The sequence below is a fragment of the Chrysochloris asiatica genome, unplaced genomic scaffold (genome assembly GCF_000296735.1).
Source record: "Chrysochloris asiatica unplaced genomic scaffold, ChrAsi1.0 scaffold00070, whole genome shotgun sequence".
In the NCBI taxonomy this organism is placed as follows: domain Eukaryota; kingdom Metazoa; phylum Chordata; class Mammalia; order Afrosoricida; family Chrysochloridae; genus Chrysochloris; species Chrysochloris asiatica.
In genome coordinates, this window is record NW_006408588.1 from 12,054,951 (window position 1) to 12,073,905 (window position 18,955).

An 18,955-nucleotide genomic window follows, 5' to 3' on the forward strand; every position below is an offset into this window, starting at 1 on the left:
TGTAATCATTGAGATGAAATAAACTATATGATTAGTTTCAGGTAAAACTGATGATCTTGTCTGTAAACCTTCGCTTAGTTCGCAATAAAAAGCTTTTAAAAAAATACTTCTGACAGATGTGAGCAAGGGCTGAGAAGAAGAAAAGGAGGTGGGGCTAAATTAGAAAAGACATTTGCTTCACTAAGTATTAAAAGAACTCATAAAGGTTTTTTTTAAAAAAAAAAAAAAAAAAGTATACTATGACATCTGTATACTGTAAAAGGAAGGAGCTCTGGTAGCGTAGTATTTACGACTTGGGCTGCTAACCTCAAGGTCCCGCAGTTTGAAACTACCAGCTGTTCCACGGGAGAAAGATGAGGCTTTCTGCTCCCATAAAGATTTACAGCCTTGGAAACCCTATATGGGGTCGCTATGAGTCAGGACCAACTCCACAGCACACTACCACCACTGTAAAAGGAGAAGCATGAAATAGGTTGTTTACATTTGAAACCCATGTCAAATTAATAAAATGCACTGTCAACCCCTATATGTGTCACCTAATCAAAATGAGTAACATGAGGACCTTTTTACTCATGCCCCCTGAATGCTGGGCTTTAGCCTAAAATCCCTTTCCATTAAATATACGCTTATTCATAACAATAGCTTTCATATTTGGTAAGAAAAAGGAATGTCTTTGGGAGGAAGACAATGAGGAAAAGCTGAGGCTACTGAATATTCCCTGAATATTGCCAGTATCAAAACAAAACCAAAGATAGGTCCCAGGGATGAAGTTTACAAAGGTGGTAAATGGCAGATGCCCAAATTAAACCCAGATTTGTCTGATTTTAAAGCCCATCTCTTAATTGTACACTATCCTAATCCTTGTGGTACTGTAAACTAAGTACTGGACTGCTAACTGCAAGGTCAGTGGTTCAAATACACTAGTCACTCATAGCTGGGAAACCCTATATAGAGTTGCAATGAGTCAGAGGGAATCCTGGTGTGATGCTGGAAGATAAGCACCAAACCACAAGGTTGGTGGTTCAAACTCACCAGCCGCTCCTCAGAAACCCTCTACAGACAGGGCCGCTATGAGTCGGAACTGACTCGACAACACTTAACAACATAACTTAATGAGTCAGAGATGGCACTTAATAACAACAGACTATATTGTTTATCCTACAGCATCACACGTGGCGCTGTGGATTAATGCGCTGGACTGCAAAGCCCTTAGAACTACAAGGTCGGCAGTTCAGGTTCACCAGCTGCTCCTCGGAAACCCTATACAGGGTCGCTATGGGTCAGAATCAACTCAGGAGCACTTAGCAACATCTTTATGGTTGTTGTGTGCCTTCAAGTTGGTACTGACTCATAGTCAACATATATAAGGTTTTCAAGTCTATAAACTTGAACAGGAGTAGAAAGTCTCATCTTTCTTCCTTGGAGCAGCTGCTGGATTCAAACTGCTGCCCCTGCGATTAGCAGCCCAATGCATAACCCACTCTGCCACCAGGCTTCCTAGTGCCTAACATTAGACCCAAGTAAAGTAAATGATGGAATTTCCTTGCAGAAACTGCTGTGATGTGCGCACATTTTCTTCTCTGTGGCCAGATAACATAAATTCCATCAAATCCATGGGTAATGCATTCAGTAGCTCCCCTGGCCTTGTTGCCTTGGCTCCCATTCACACGTCACTTCCACGTTTCACTGAGGGCTGAAAAGCAGCCTCAGAGGGAAGGAGCTTGTTGAAGACAAAACCAGTAGAACCTTTTGTCCAAATTCATGCCATAACTTTCCCCAAGGCAATGATATAGTGGAAAATATGCAGGTCTCCCTGGATTTGCATTCCAACATTCCTACTTCTTCACTGGGTTTCCTTGGTGGTGGTGGTGGTGGTGGTGGTGGTGGTGGTGGTGGTGATGGTTGGAGCTATCTAATGTTTGGGCTCCAATTTTCCATCTGTGAAATAGGGATGAAGTCATCAGAATAAAATATGTTTAGAAATGTGTCCAGTGATCAAACCTGTTGGCCATTACTAATTACACAGCATTCATCTTTTTCCCTTTCTCTGAAATGTTTTAATCATCTTTCTGTGTATACTATTTACTGTTTTTCTCTTCTCTACTAGATAGCAAGTTCTTTTAAGTCGGGACTGCATGTTGCCTCTTCTGTGTCTTCTGTAGTGATTAGCAAACAGAGCTAAACGGGGCAAGCATCCCCAACAGCTGAGGAGAGAGGTTGTCTTTGGACCAGAAATTAATTAGGTCATTGCCATTTTCAAGCATAAGGTTCCAGGCAACAGTAAAATCTTACTAAGAAATAATGGGACAGGTTTAGAGGAAGGGACTTGACCTCCCCTGACTCCCAGACAGGATGGAGAAGTCAAGAAAATGCAGGCTTATAAAGTAGCAATGGAGTCCTGGTGTGGTGCTACAGAATAAGCGCTGGACTCCTCACTGAAAGGTCAGCAGTTCAAACATACCAGCTGCCTTCAGAAACCCCATACTGGGTCACTATGAACTGGGATCAACTTGATAGCCCATAACAATAACTAAGTCTTAATAAAACAATTCCACACGTGACCCTCACACTGTTGCTCAGATTCCTCCAAGTCTCTCACCCCAAACTCTTTTCTCTACAATACCATAGTGCTTCGAATGTGAGATGCTTTATTTTTAAAAATCCCTGTTAGAAGACTTAATTAAAAATTTAAAAAATTAAAAAGCACTGGAACCAAATAAATTTAACACTGCATACATAATTACTGATGATGAACAAGGAGCATTAGCATAGTAAAGACTTCCAATAAGTCTTGCCATGAAGAAATCCACTTCATTTGATTTAATCTGTTGTTATGTGCCCACCAGATGATTTCTACTCATAATGCCCCTAGGGCCCTTAAGGCAGAGCAGAGCTTCCCAAGAGGGTTTCCACTGGCTGGAATCCTTTTGAGAGCATATCACTGGGTCTCTTCTCTCTTGGAGCCTCTGGTGGGTTCAAACCAAGAACTTTTAGGATACCAGCTGAGCACTTAACCACTGTACCCCAGGGTTCCTTTTGCTAAACTGAACATTTCCCATATCTATCGTATTGTGTGTTTTGTAACCTGAGGAACAAGTTTTCCAGGGAAAACTTTGGAAAATTAGTTTTTATAGCTTGGCACAGTACGCTCGTTCATAGATGAGAGAAAGTCAACAGAAACCAAGGTAGCCAAAAGAGGGGTGTGTTTTTTTGTACTGGAAAGAATTCTTGGGTAGAGTGGGTGGTTCACGCCTCAATTAGTCCCAATTCTGAGGCGCATAACCCAAGTGAGTTATTCTTTTAATTTATTCTTGATAATAGAACACCAGCCAATCAATCAATCAACACTTATTAACTGTCAACTGAACTCAGTGCTTTTCCAGGAATACAATTACGTTACAATAAATGAAAACCACCAGGTTGAAGAATATTTCTTTCATTGCTTTAGATTTCTTGTGAGTCTGACCTATTCTTTACATCATTTCTACAAACTACTTGAAAATTTAGCTCATGGGGGGACCTTACACAGCATGAGAGGAATTACTAAATAACTCAATGAGACAGTACTTAATAACCTGGGGACTGGCTGGTATTTTTGTTTTATTGCTTGATTTTATGGCTTGTGTGAACTAAAATTAAAATTCCCAAACCCTTTGTCACTGTAAAAATCAATCCAAGGTTGTCGTTCAGAAGCAAAATAGCTCTTTTCTCCTCCCAAATTTCTTTACCCTAATGGCTGCTCTCTTCCATCAGCAGCAAAGTAGGGGGTAAGACTAAAACTGAAAGAGGCTCATTAATTTCAAATATCAAATTACTGGATGATTTGGGCATTCCACGGCTTAGCCCTGTTTTTTAATTATTAGTGGCAACAGAACGCACAATTTATAATTACATTTATTCCACAGTTTGATAAAAGAATAATGACGGGGGAGAGACTACACACTACTGCACCCTCAGTTCTGCAGTTTTTGATGTGCTCTTTAAGGGACTTCCTGTGGGGAGAAATTGGAGTGAGGTCGCCATCTAGCGGTTGATATTCAAAACATGCTGCAAATAGCCTTGTCCTTGACTTGACTGTAATGTGCTCAGAGGGGTCAACAAGTGATGTGGGACTCTCCAAAGTAGCATCTCTTTGATAATTACTCACGAAAGACTGTGGAGTCTAAACTTTAGAACCCTTTTTACATCACTTTGTTTACTTTTGCTACACAGAGCAATGTTATTGTTCAGGAGCTATGGGATAATGAACTGAACCTCAAGTTGGGTTTGAACTGCATGGTCGGTGGTTCAAATTCACCAGCCACTCCTTAGAAACCCTATACAGGGTGGCTCGACAGCACTTAACGACAACAACAACAACACAGTTCTGTCACTAAGCTATGCTACACACAAATGCGGTGTTTGGATTATTACTGTAATTCTGTTTGTCTTTGCTTTTAGTGGGGGAGGTGGGCATTGTAGGCCACCTGTTGAAATGTACTCCCCAGTTCCCTCAAAACTCATTGAATTTTATTTTCCTTATAAGATAAACTTCCTGCTTCTTAAGATGGGTTGTGAATTCTAGCAACCTGCTTGAAGTGTTGGAATAATGAGGACCTCTGGAATTCTATGAGCATGGATTTGATGTTTAATTTCATGCTCCTGTGAGTTTCACATCCGCCTTCTGTCAAATGACATAAGAACACTTGCAAGGTTATTATGAAGTGAGGGGAGCTGATACATGGGAGGCAGGAAAGACTACATTGTGTTTTGTGGGTGCTGTGTGTGATTGACATGCCTCTTTGTTTTGAGACTCTCCTCCCAGCTCTCTCTCTCTCTCTCTCTCTCTCTCTCTCACAAACACACACACACACACACACACACACACACACACACACACACACTATAATTCCTGGCTGTAGAAGTTCAGCCTCACATTTACAAAGTTAAAATGTAAGAAGCCAAGATTTCTCCTCAGCCTTTGCAGTAAAGAGGGTCTTATAAACAATACAAGTTAAAGTTTAAAAAATGAGGAAATAAGTGAAAAGAAACAATATATATATATATCCCAAAGGCATAAAATACAGCTGTGATCATACTTTTAATGACAAAGATTATACTAAACCCAAAGGCTCTTCCTTAAATGGAACTGTTGTATTTCTGGACTGTTGTCCTCAGGGCAGCACTGTAGCGATGGGTCTCATGTGGTTTCATTGGACCAGGCTTGGGGATGTTGAGGGATTTTCCCAATATCATGCAGAGATTAGGATTAGAGCTCTGGGTTCTTGATAGCAGCAGGATTCTCTCTAATACTCTCTAATACAATTTTCTCTTGTTGAGTATATTTGTACCCCAGGTTTTCATGTTGTACATGGACAAGAGTTCTGTTTCACAAGAGTTGTGTACTGCTCTAAACTATCGGAGTGTAGACTTATCTATAGGATGCAGCATGTAAAATGACACTTGGTACACCCTTTCCTCCCATTGCCATCAAGTTAATCCTAACTTGTAGCAATCCCATAGGATAGATCAGAACTGCTCTCTATTTCTAAAGCTGCATCTTTCTCTCATGGAGTGGCTGCTGGGTTCAAACTACTGACCTTTCGGTTAGCAGCCAAGCACTTCAACACTGTGTCATGAGAACTCCTTTCTCCCATCTTACAACCCACTGCCTTGAAGTTGATTCTGACTCAGATACCCTCTAAGGCCAAACAGAACTGCCTCGGAGGGTTCTGAGGCTGAAACTCTTTATGGACGCAGACTGCTCATCTTTCTCCTGCGCGGTAACTGCTTAAGTGTTTGGCTGCTAACCACTGACCTTTCGGTTAGCAGACAAGCACTTAAGCATGATGCCAACACGGCACCTTTCTCCCATTCTACACCTCACCAATTACATTCATCCAAATCCTGGCTGAAAGCTAAACCATTTCCTAAACCACTCCTGAGTTCCCTAGTTCCAAACTGGTTATTTTCTCTTATGATTGACAATGGCAGTTTTAATCATCCAAGTTACATTCCCATTATATAGTCTTGTCTTCTTTCCAAACACCAGTATCCTATTTAATCAACTATATTGGTTCACTAATTAAATTAATAGGTAATTCCATGTGCCTCCTTTTCATATTTAACAATCCTAGCATTCTGTTAAGGAGCTCTGGCAGCGTAGTGGTTACGAATCCGGCTGCAAACCGCAAAGTCAGCAGTTCGAAACTATCAGCTGTTCTGTGGGAGAAAGATGAGGCTTTCTGCTCCCGTAAAGATTTACAGCTTCGGAAACCCTCTACAAGGAAACAACTCCAAGGCACATAACAACAACAACAACAACAAGCATTCTGTTGGCTTGTAACAGGTTCTCAGGAATTACGTATTGATTGGGTGGGAATTTGAATGTTCCTTTATGTTTGTACACATTCATCCATTTCCTCATTCTTCACCTAGAATGTAAATTCACCAGGCCAAAGACTCATCTGTTTATTCACCATTATATTCCCAATAACTTTCAAAACAGTGCTCAGCACAGAGTGGACAATTAATCATTATTAAAATTTAAAAAATTTACTAACCTAAACCTTATTTATTAATGGCACTTTCTCAGCATAATGCACCATTACAAGTATTTACTTTTACCTATGTTGGTGGTGGTGGTAGAGGCTTTGAGTTGACTTCGCCTCATAGTAACTCCATGTGACAGAGTAAGATGTCCCTGTAGAGTTGCTAGGCTTTCCAGGCCTTTCTCCCGTGGCTTCAAACTGTCAACCTTTCAGCTAGCAGCCGAGCACTTAACCATTTGTGCTACCAGGGCTTGTACTTTTGCCTGTGATGATCTGCATTTCTGCTTTATCTGTCCTCTCTTCTCTTCTAAAGAGGGGACGAACTAGAACTTGGAAAGCCAACTGGCATGTGATTTTTGAAAGGCTGATTAACACAATGATCAGCAGAACCCTCCCTCTGTTCTCCAGACATGAATGCTCTACCTGAGGAGAGAGGTTCATACAGATTTAATGAGAGCTGTGGGTCATTTCTATGATACAATGCTCTAAAAAAGGATTTATGAAACTATACAAGGAGGTCCCCTTAAGAGTGCCTGAGCTTGTCAACAGAAGATCTGACCTGTGAGTTCAGTTATGCAAAATAGAAAGTTGGGAGGGGGGTGTGGGAAACAACAAACCTTTTCCTCACTGACAGACCAAGAGGATAATGAGAGCATAAAGAGAGAAATGTCACCGCAGTCATACTCACCCTCGGCGACATCATCATCCACCGTTAACTTAAGGTTCTTCCCTCTGCGCACCACCCGAACGGTGTGCCATTCATTGTCATTAAGCTTCTGCCCCGCATACAGGGTCTCAGGTCCTTTGCCTATGGATGGTGGTAAGGGCCAAAGTTAGAATCCATTCTAGAAGTGTCACTCATGGCATCCGGTTGTCAAAGCCACACTGGTGCACATAACCCAGTAGCACCCAAAGAACCATATCTCATCTAAAACTCATCCTGGCTTCACTAGCCCAATGGCCCTCCATAATAGTTCCCCCAAAAGTCTTAGTGAAAGCATTGTAGATGGCTTAGTCAAAGTAGTAAGTGCCCTTCTCTATCTTTAGATACAAGATTCTTTTTATTCAGTTCAAATGGCAATCAGTGAACATTTCAGACAACAGTTGTCGGTTTTCATTTTGTTTCCCATACTCTTAAAATTCATATGAATTTTTTGAAGACACAAGAAATTGTAAAGTTTTGAGAATCACTTAGTCATTTAGGCATAATACACCAGTCTGGCTTTTAGAGCGTATCCACCGGTTGGGTGAGAAAAAACCTCAGCACTTTATACTTTGTTAACCTGATATTTCCATTAACCCATGGTCCTACTGCCCACAGAACTCATAAAGGCTAGGTTTAAACCCCAGTATACATAATGCTCCTGAAGGGAATACAATGGGCCCCAGACTGAACTCATTGTTCTTCAACCTCCAAAAAAGATCCAAGACTTAAAAACAAAATAATATTAAATTCCACATTGAACTTTTTTAGGTCATAAGAACAATTCTATAGAAAGGGCAACCACATAAAGAAGTAAGAAAATTGTCTCAAGATATCCATGCTTAATGGGATCAAGATGATGTTCAAGTGCTCCCTACAAAAAATCAAAATGAAAAAGGATAATTTGATTGAGGGGGTGACAGGAGACAAGATAGAGAAGCAATCGCGTTATTAAGGTAAGGAAGATCAATGCCTTGGTAAGTTAGAGTGCAGATCATCACTGAAAAGACAAAGAAGGTAGCACAGAAGCAGAGGACTTATACATCAAGTGTGCTCTCTAGCTGGATGGCTGATGTCTCTATCAGATGTTGCTGTTTAATTCTTTCCGGATCAATCAGTGTATTGAAAGTCCTGTCTCTGAAGATGAGAAAACCAATGATGAAATATGTAACTGCACAGCGCACCAACATGGATATTGGTGGTGGTAATGTGCCATGGAGTCGGTTCCAACTCATAGTGACCCTGCATAGGGTTTCCAAAGCTGTAACTCTTTACAGAGGCTGAAAGCCTCATCTCTCTCCTGCAGAATGGCTGCTAGTTTTGAACTGCTGACCTTGAGGTTAGCAGCCTGACTCATAATCACTATGCTACCAGAGTTCCTTAACGGGACGATTGTAAATATCCTGAAATATTACAGAAGAGCAGATGATAGGCTCCCCAACATCTATCAACTAACAGCATTTACCAATCCCCAGGGGCTGATGATGCATTACAAGTGGCTGCTAAATGTTTGTTGAAGAACAGATGACTATATAGGTCTGCATTTCTTTGGAAACCATCAATGTATACAGTTTTTCATCTAAGTAGAAAGCTTTATTATACAAATATCATTAGATACTATTTTCACTCCTCTCCCACAGGACTGACATTATATACTGTATATTATATACTGTGGTGTGCCACTGAGTCATTTCCAAGGCTGCAAGTTTTTATGGGAGCAGAAAGTCTCATCTTTCTCCTGAGGAGCAGCTGGTAGATTTGAACCACTGACACTGTGGTTAGGAGCCCAATTCTTAACCCACTACACTAGCAGGTAGCCTTATGTACTGTTTAGAGGAAGGAAGAAGAAAAATGTACCACGTGCATGGTGGTGGTGGTGGTTATGTGCCATGAATAGGTTCCAACTCATAGAGACCCTGTATAGGGTTTCTGAAACTGTAAATCTTTACTGGAGCACAAATGTCATCTTTCTTCCTAGGAGTGGATGGTAGTTTTGAACCTTGAAGTTAGCATCTTGACTCTCACCCACTCTACTACCTGAGCTCCTTATCACCTGCATTGTTGTTGTTGTTGTTAAGTACCATGGAGTCGGTTCCTACTCATAGTGACCTTACAAAGGGTTTCCGAGGCTGTAAATCTTTACGGGAGCAGACCGCCTCATCTTTCTCCTGCGGAACCACTGGTAGTGTCGAACTGCCGACCTTGAGGTTAGCAGCCTGATTCGTAACCACTACCAAAGTTCCTTTATCACCTGCAATAGGGACCTTTTAAATCAGGTAATTCTAAACTGAAAAAACAAAAGTTTCCTTGAGTCTCAATGTGGTACAAGTGGTTAATGAGCTCAGCTGCTAAGCAAAAGTTGATGGCTTGAGTCTACCCAGAGGTACTTTAGAAGAACAACCTGGTTATCTACCTCCAAGGAGTCCTGGTGTGGCACTGCAGAGGAAGGCCCTGGACTACAAGATTGGTCTGAATTGCAAGGTCAGTGGTTCAAACTCACCAACTGCTCCTTGAAAATCTTATACAGGTCGCCATGAGTCTGGATGGTAGTTTTGAACCATCTAAAAACTCACTGCAAATTCACTGGCTTCATTTTAATCTGCATTTTTAAGTTTTAGTCATTAGCATTCCTGTAGTGGGTTTGTAAAAGGTTATGGTAGCAGTTCACATTTGGGTAAATTTTTCTCTTGAAAACACTTAACTAATTTTCAAAGTATATGGCATATCATTTGAATCTTCTCAGAATGTACCCTCTATCCCAAAAGCAATCCAAATTCACAAGAATTTGGAGAATTCAGTATAACCAAATACACCCAAAATGAGGTCATGATGGCATGTGATCAATGAATTTTAGGGAAAAATATACTTTCATAGTAGACTATTTTATGTTTTATCTCACTCTGCTTTGATAAGGAATCTTGGTGGTGTACTGGTTACACATTGAGCTGCTAACTGCAAGTTCAATAGTTCAAATCCACCAGCTGCTGTAAAATGAAACTTTTTTCTCTCCTAAAGATTATGGCCTTGGAAACCCTCTACAGGGTCACTATGAGTTGAAATTGACTGGGTACAATGACCCCCACTAACACCCCTATTTTGTGAGTATGTTTGCCATTTACATTTCTACTATGTCAATAAAATTGGAATTTTCCCTCCAATTGTGGCACTGTAGGATAAACACTGGACTGCTAACCAAGGTTGGGGGTTCAAACTCACCACCTTCTCCTCAAAAACCCTACACAGGGTCACTATAAGCTGTAACCGACTTAAGGGCATTTAGCAGTTACAACATCTCTTCATACTCAGGCCTGACAGTGATGTGATAGTCACCTTTACAACAGTGAGGGGTCTGGGAAGAAAGGGTTAACATTTTGTGGGTTCTTTGAGTAAAAAACAGATGTTCTAAGAGAAAAGAAAAGCTGTCACTGTGTGTGTGTTTGTGTTTATGTTTTTATTCACTTTATTTGATATCCTAATGCTTCACAAAGAACAAAAGAAGTAAGAAAAGATGTGAAGAACACTAACTAGAGGCAGAACTGTGACAAACACAGGCTATTTAAAACGTTTTCTCTAAGGTGGCATCTGTTCTTGCAGCAATTTTTGTACATCACTTAATTTTTATGATTAGGAACAAGCTAAGAGGAAAAATGGCTAACCCAAACACAGCTAGGTTTAGGACACACTGTTATCGGTGTCATATTAGACACAGCCATGTGATATAAGCTTAGCCCAATTTGTTTTAGATGCTGCTCATGATTCCTTCCCATGGTATCCTTGAAGTGCCAGTTTCATCAGAATCAAAAAAAATATGGAACTTTCCATTTGATTCTAAATTAAGATGTGATGGTCTACCACCGAAGACGTGAGAAAAATAACAGAAACCTCTCATGTTCCACTACTTAGTTATATCTGATATTCCAACTCCAATAATTCTCTAAAAGTTGAAGATTCATACACATCTCATCAGAATGGCAGACGATAAATATTACTGAACATTCACTTCCAAGAAGCAAATAAATACAGTTCATTGAGCTTTTGGAAAACTTTCAGGGCACAGAAGTCAGTAGTCAATGGTATTTCTCTTTAATCAAGCCAAAAGGTCAACTCATCCAATGCAGCACGAAAGGGATGTTTAAACTCAGCTGGAAACGTAGGCAAATGGAGGGAAGAAGCACGTCTAATCCCTAACGCAGTGATGTAAGATGCAGACTCAAGCTGAAAGTTGGAGCATCTAGCTGTTAGATTTCAAAGTAGGAGGATCTAGCACAGAAAAACCTTTCTCTGACAGACTCAAGCACAAAGCCCCTAGGCAGCAACAGTGAAACAATAAAGATAGAATAATTTCACGCTACATAAAAGTAGCCCAGATAAGAGGAGGGAGGAAATCTTTTTTTTTTTTTTTTAAGTTGGGAGTTAAAATAAAACTGGAAGAAACTGAAAAAAATGAAAATAAATAAATAGATAAACTAAAAGCTTTCAATTTTCCTGTTCTCTTTTTTTGTTTTTTTAACAGCTCAGAGAATATGATACACAATTGGATGTATATGAAACGCATGCATGAGCTGCAGTTTCCATTTTTCTATAGTTTAATTAAGAAATATTGATCATAAAACAATCTGATCCCGCATAGATTGATTACACCGTCCCTGTTCCATCTAAATATAGACTAGTTAATTATCTGATACCACTGGGAGGGATTTCCCAGGAAATGACACCCATGTCTGAAGCAAAGAAGCACAATTTCACATCAAGTTTTCTGGGATGTGAATGTGGATAGAAGCGGAGTTACTACTGTAGAACAGAGAGCCCTGATGCCCATGTGTGATCTAGTCTCAGTTCAACTCATTTAAGAAAGCACATGGTGGAAGAACACTGATAGGATGTTTTCTTGTCTTGTCCCATAGTTGCCTGTGGAGGTCTCATTTTTTTAAGAAGCCAGTGTTAATAAGAGAATTAAAAGGAAAATTAGAAGGAAAGTTCTAGTTGAGAGTAAATCATTGCTGATTGCTTGGAAGTAGATGATACTCAAATTAACAGTAGATTCCTCCCCCCAAAAAAACACCTTTTTAGTTACTAGGGAATGGGAGTATGTGGTCAAAACCTACATTTGAGCATTGCTAAGGGCACATATTATTTTAATGTAGTAGTTTTGGTTTTAATTTTGTTAAAACCAGACTGTTCAGTTAGAGGGACTTCTTATTCCCCTCAGGAGCAATATAACTGGAGCCACAGTCAGCAGACAATCTTTAGAAACCCCAGACAGGGTCGCTATGACCCAGAACCAACTCAACAGCATTAACAACAACAACAACAATACCACCCAATAAACATAGTTTGCCAATATATTTCTAAGACCTGACCAAACCAACTAAACCAGATGGTTTTGCTCATATGCAGGTAGTAAAAGTTCCTTCCATCTTCCAAAAATGCAGTTTCCCTAATGTGGGTCTGTAGCATTTGGAAACTTTTCTGCTTAGGGCTGGGAAAAATGGGGTAATGCCTAGACCGTAATCAGTGTGCTTTGTCTGAATATCATTCTATAGGAGGGACAAGGGAAAAGAAATAGAACCTTGATTTCCTGGTGGTGTGTTTCAGATGAATCTAAATCCCTTTAGTGCATTAAAAATACAACATTCATCCTGTTAGAAGGGGACAGTGAAAGGCATGTAATTATACACCCCAATGATAAGTGACTAGGTAAGTACAGTGATTGGAGAACATCAAAACAAGTAAGAAGTGAACACTTACCTTAAGTCCCACCAGCAGCACAGGTTAGACTAGTTAAGCTGTGAGAAGCATTTTAATAAGCCAATACATACAGCACCATATACTTTATACATTCAGTCTTCCTCCCCAGTGAAAATAGATTAGACTGGGAAATCAAGGGTAAAGAGGGAAAAAAAGCAACTCAGGAAGAGGAAGGGGAACAGACATATGGGACAGAAACATTTCATTTTCCATTCACAAAAGTTTAGGTTCTGATTATTTTGCTTGGGGGTAGGGGCAGAGGAGGGAAGGTGGTCCACAGGCCAACAGAGAGCAAGGAGGTTTCTCGGTTTTACTTCTTTTTCTTGTTTTTAAATAAACCTATTTGTTCAAAAAGCACTCTTTTCAATGAAAAAAAAAAAAAAAGCACACAACAATTTTGAAAACATTTAAATTTAGAGACAGTTTGGCAAAACACCTCCAACAGATAATTGCATTTGCACTGGAGTCCTCAAATCTCAGGCACAGCTGTCTTACTTTCTGCAGGAGGTGTGAAAGGCACAGACAGCTTTCTGGAAGCATTCTACTAAGAAGTCTCTCAGAGAGGTGTGAGGAAAACCAGCAACCCACTGTTCAGACTGAGCACATGCATCGTCATCTCACTGAGATCTACTGAAAGCACTGCTCATACACACACGTGTCAGATACGAATCAAGAAATAGACCACTGACCATGTTCAACTATGCGCTGTCCATCTCCTTCCCTCATGGCTTAACTATTGTGCTTTCCGGGTGTGGTGCTGTAGGATAAGCACTCGGCCATACAGTTGGTGGTTCAAACTCACCAGCCACTACTTGCCAACCATACACAAAGTCGCACTGCATCAGAACTGACTCAATGGCACATACACACAACAAAAACAATGGTATTAATAGAGCACTAACTTTGGGGAGTGCATTAGAGAAACTCTATTCATACATCTAACAGATGTTTAGTAAACGTCTGTATGGGAACTAGAGAGATAAACAATACAGATAAGATCCCTCCCCTTTACAGTTTAAAGTGTAGTTTGGGTTTGAGGCAGTGAAGGATAATGCATAATAAAAACGCATCAGGGTCGGGTCCCCTCAGGTCTTCCAAGACTGAGACTCAAGGGGAATACACGAGCAGGCATATGGTCTTGCTGGTGACCACATTGGTCTACCAATAAGGGGAAGTGGGGGAAAAACAGCAATGAATTTGTGAGCTAAGTCCGACCACATTCATCAGACTCCTGTCCACCTGGATTGAGACCTGGCTGGCCAGCAGCATGGCAAGACCTGGGGACTCCTGGACCCAGGGACATGGCCACAGAGAACTAGAGTGAAGAGTGAAGCATCCAGCTGATATGAAGTGAGGTGAGATGCACAAGAATACCCATACTTGCAGATAACAACCATTTGACCTGGCTTCAATGGCTGGATGATCAGAACTTGACTAGAAGACTAAAGAAGAGGAAAAAAGAGTAATCTGCTATAATTTGATGAACTTGACTTATACTGAATGGATGTAGTAGCTCAAAAGAAGGGATGAATCTTTACAGCAAGGATCATTCCCACCCCCTCAGTACACAAGGTTGACAGGGATTGGCAACTTAGACATTGGCTACCCAATGTGGGGGAAAGGGGGCTACAAATGCATAAAGTGACTGGCTTACAAGTTTTCAAGAGGGAGCCCTAGTTCCATAGGGTGCAGGGGAAGGTAGCATCTCCACTGAGTGGTTTTCAACTTGTCTGTACAGGACTGGTGAAAGGAGATGGGGATAAGACTTTTGTGGTTCAATAGTATATAATTGCTATCAGGACTAACTGTGAGTGTTGCAAATGTAAAGGCAGACATTTGGTAACAAATGGAGCAGAGAGGTTGATCTTATAGTCCAGGAGCGGAGGACCCTGGGACCATCATGGGAGAAGAGCCGAGTGTGACACCCTTATCCAGAGAAGCAATGATGCCAGAGATGGAGGCAGAGACAATGACATGGAGAGATGGAGTGGCTGGGGACCCTGTACTCAGGGAGGGAGAGGGGCTGTGTGCTGACAGACGGGTGGTGGGCTTGCAGGGTATTCCTTTGGTTGTTTAAATGGTTGTATATTCCTGAGTGCTTTGGTGTACTTAAAAAAAAAAAAAAAAAACACAACAAAAACAAAACTGAGGGAATGGAAGTAAATGCTGTGGAATGCTGATGCATTGATGCATGGAAGGGACTGTAATCATTGCAATGAAATGAAATACAATAAGATGAATGTAAAGCTGATCTTCTCCCATGTAAATTATCACCAAATTCACAATAAAAACTTAAAAAAAAAACAATACATCAGCTCATTTCTGGTAGAGGTAATGCCTGTGAAGAAAAAAAAAAACCAGGGTAATATGATGAAAATCAGGGAAATATGATGTTGTAATGGATGGGGAATACAAGAATGGATGCTTAAAATATTGCCCCTGAAGATCTCTCTGAGGTGACTTTGCTATTCTTGCTTTGAGCCTGGTTGGAGGAAGACCCTATTAACTGTGATGGTCAGAGATTTTCTGGGCAGTGACATTTGAGAGGGAGAAAATATCTGATGCAGCGAGGCCAGCACAAGCAGAAGCCACATGAGCTTGGTATGTTGGAGGAAATTGCAAGGTTGTTTGAACTGCAATTCGGCAGTTCAAGTTCACCAGCTGCTCTTTGGAAACCCTATACAGATTCACTATGAGTTGGAACTGACTCGATGGTACTTAACAACAACATTATAGCTAGAGGTTGGGATCAGAGGACTAGGACTAGGAAGGCCAGTGAGTTGGCAGAGGGCAGATGATGTGGAGCCCTAGACACGCTGGTAACAGAAACTGAGTGCTATGCCAAGTGCAACAGGGAACCACAGAGAGCTTTAAATAAGAGAGACATATGACCTCATTTAAATTGAAAAAATAACTGCCTGCTATGGACTCCTCATGTAGTGCTATAGGCTAAACACTGAACTGTTAACTACAAGGTTGGCAGTTCAAACCCACCAGCTACTCCTCAGAAACCCAATACAGGATCACTTCGAGTTGGAACTAACTCTACAGCACTTAACAACAACAACAACAACGGCACATTTCATACGAAATGAAGGTCTATTAGGAATCAATTCAGGGCAGAAGATCTGTTAGCAACGTAGTACAGAAACTTGAACTAAGGAGGAAGCAATAAAAACAGAAATGGTGAGATTTGAAAGATATTTTAGAGGTGGGTCAATAGGATTTGGAGGCTAGGTTGGAAGGTAGATTGGGGTGGGGTATGGAAAGAGAGAAATCACTGGTGACTCCTAGGTTTTGGTCAGAGAGTCTGGGTGTATGGGAGCACCTAAACTGAGAAAGGGAGGACTCCAGAGAAAGTTATTGTTGTTAAGTGCTATAAATGACGTTTCTGACTCATAGTGACCCTGTACTGGGTTTCCAGATGGTGGGTTTGAACTGTCAACCTTGTGGTTCACAGTCCAGTGTTGATCTTACAGCACCACACCAGGAGTCCCAGAGAAACCTATTAATTGTATTGAGTCCTGGTGTGGTGCTGTGAGTTAATAAATAAGCTGGACTATAAAGTTGGTTTGAACCACCACAAGCTAGGCGGTTCAAGCTCACCAGATTTTTCTTGCAAATTTTACACAGCCTCCATCTCTTTCGTATCTACTGTGCTCTCCTAGTGTGGTGCTGTAAGATAAGCACTTGACCATAAGGTCAGTGGTAAACTCACCAGCTGTTCCTTATAAACCTTATACAGGGTCACAATGAGTTGGAACTGACTCAATGGGACTTAACAACAACAACATTAATTGTAGGAGCAAAAGAACATTATTTCTATTATTTGTGTCTTTTCTATATAGCATCGGTCACAATCAGTACCAGAACCTCACAGCTTCCTGCTCTGCTGAAAAGGGTGAAACTATTTACAGGATTTCCTCCCTACACTGTTAATTGTCACCTTGGGATGATGCAAGGCTGTTGGGTTGCCATGACTGTCTTTCCTCTTTCCTTTCTCCCTCCTTTCCTTCCTTCTCTTCACTTTTCATTTTTCTCTCCCTCAATTCTTCCTTCGGTTCTCCTTCACTACATTCTTTCCTCCTCCATTGTCTTCTTCTTTCTTTCTTTCCTTCTATCTCTTGCATGATTTCCATTACGCTGCCTGGGGACACCCCTCACATAATGAAGCAAACACTCAAAGCCTCTTCAGTATAGACTCTCCCAGTTGTGATCACAGTAGAAAAATGAACCTGCTCATCTTGGCAAGAATAAAGTATCTCAATTTTGAAACGGAATGAATCTGGGACAGATGTGTCTCCAAGGAACAAATGATCACACAAAAGATAAGCAAGAATGTTGCCCCCAATTTACTGCCAAATCTCTACCTTAAGTCATAAATTTACAGCATTGCTTAGGAGTGTGGACAGTTTTAGGATTTTGTGTGATAATCTCTCTCCATGAAGCCGCTTTTCAAGAGATAAGGGCAATTTGCTTGGGGGTAGGCAGTAAGACCCTTTTGTGGATATTGATTCTGCTTCTGCTATAAAAAAACAAAACAAAACAGCTTTCTGAAACATACTAGAATTTTTCCGACCTATGTCACAGTGTAATTAATGCAAATTTGTTTTCCTTTGATGATTTAAGATGCTATAGTGCCTCAGGGTCTTTCTGATTATGTGATATTAATGTTCAGCACTAAAGACACAAATTTTGAAGCTGAAAGAGACCAAGTAAAGAAGAATCTAACCAGGGTGTGCCTAGAAGCAGCTTTCTCCAAATCTCAATTCATTTCCAATGTAAGTCAGTTTCCTTGTGAATTTCCTTTTCTTCTAAAAACAGAGTTAAATATACATTACAAAGACACACACATGCACACAGACACATCCAATTATAAATTTCAAATCTAGTCAATTAACCCTAATTATTAATACTTTGCTGAAAGTATGGATTAAGGGAGGCACGATAAGATAAGCACTGAACTGTGAACTACAAGGTCTGTGGTTCAAGCCTGTCAGCTGCTCCGCGGGAGAAAGATGAGGCTTTCTGCTCCCTCAAAGATTTTAAAAGCTTCAGAAACCTTATAAAAGTTCGCTAGGAGTCAGAACTGACTTGAAGGCACTTAACAACAACAATATGTACATCTCCCATTAGCCTTCTTTTATATATTTTCAGAACTTACTACCTACATCCATCATTTCTTAGACTTCCCCAACTCTTCCAGTTGAAAATGCACACCTCTCCCCTCATTAAACTGTGCTTTAATTTTGCAAACAAATACAGATTTTTTTTAGCTCTATTGCCTCTACTCTGATGCCCACTGAATAAAATATGCCACTTATATAGTCCCCAACAACTAAGCATCATTCCTTATGCCAAGAAGGTGCTGGATGTATTAGCAAAGTGAATAAACAGAATTGAATGAACTGAATAGATAATAAACAAACATGTTGTGGGAACGAAAAGAAATGAAAGAAGAACAGAAGAGTATTTTAGCAACAGGATGAACTGAACAAAGTTAGGATTCTGTTCAACATAGTAGTAAATGTATAAATATATGTATGAAAAAGAAAATCAAATAAATATACAATTCATTATTCTAATAAAATTAATTAATAGGCAAATTTTGTGACGGTGAAGACAAAAAAGGAGCCGAGCTGTACACTGAATTTTGGCAGTCGAGTGAATTAGACAAACTTGGACTCAAAGGACATCAGGGAGCAGATTTAAATGAAAGAACGATACTACTTTTCCTTTTAAATGTATAAGTGTTTTTTTTTTCTCCTGCCAGAACAAAATGCACTTTTCTAGGAAATGGATATGGAAATGAAAGTAATATTTATAAAGAGTACCAATTGCTCTGTCTACTTGGCCTTATATTGTTTTTATAATAATCCTATAAACTGCTATTTTTTTTTTTAACCCCAGCTTTGCAAATGACCAGGCAGAGCAAAGCTCTGTGACCGTCAGCATCACAAGGCTCTGGGATGCA

At 40.4% G+C, this 18,955-nt stretch overlaps 1 protein-coding gene across 1 annotated transcript in view; it reads right to left on the reverse strand.

Moving 5' to 3' along the window:
- NRXN3 (neurexin 3) overlaps window positions 1–18,955 on the reverse strand; it is a 1,807,186-nt gene that overhangs the window by 1,324,441 nt on the left and 463,790 nt on the right. Inside the window, exon 7 of the mRNA XM_006864755.1 lies at window positions 7,219–7,338. Within this exon, the coding sequence (XP_006864817.1) occupies window positions 7,219–7,338 (120 nt within the window). The remainder of the gene's footprint in view (window positions 1–7,218; window positions 7,339–18,955) is intronic.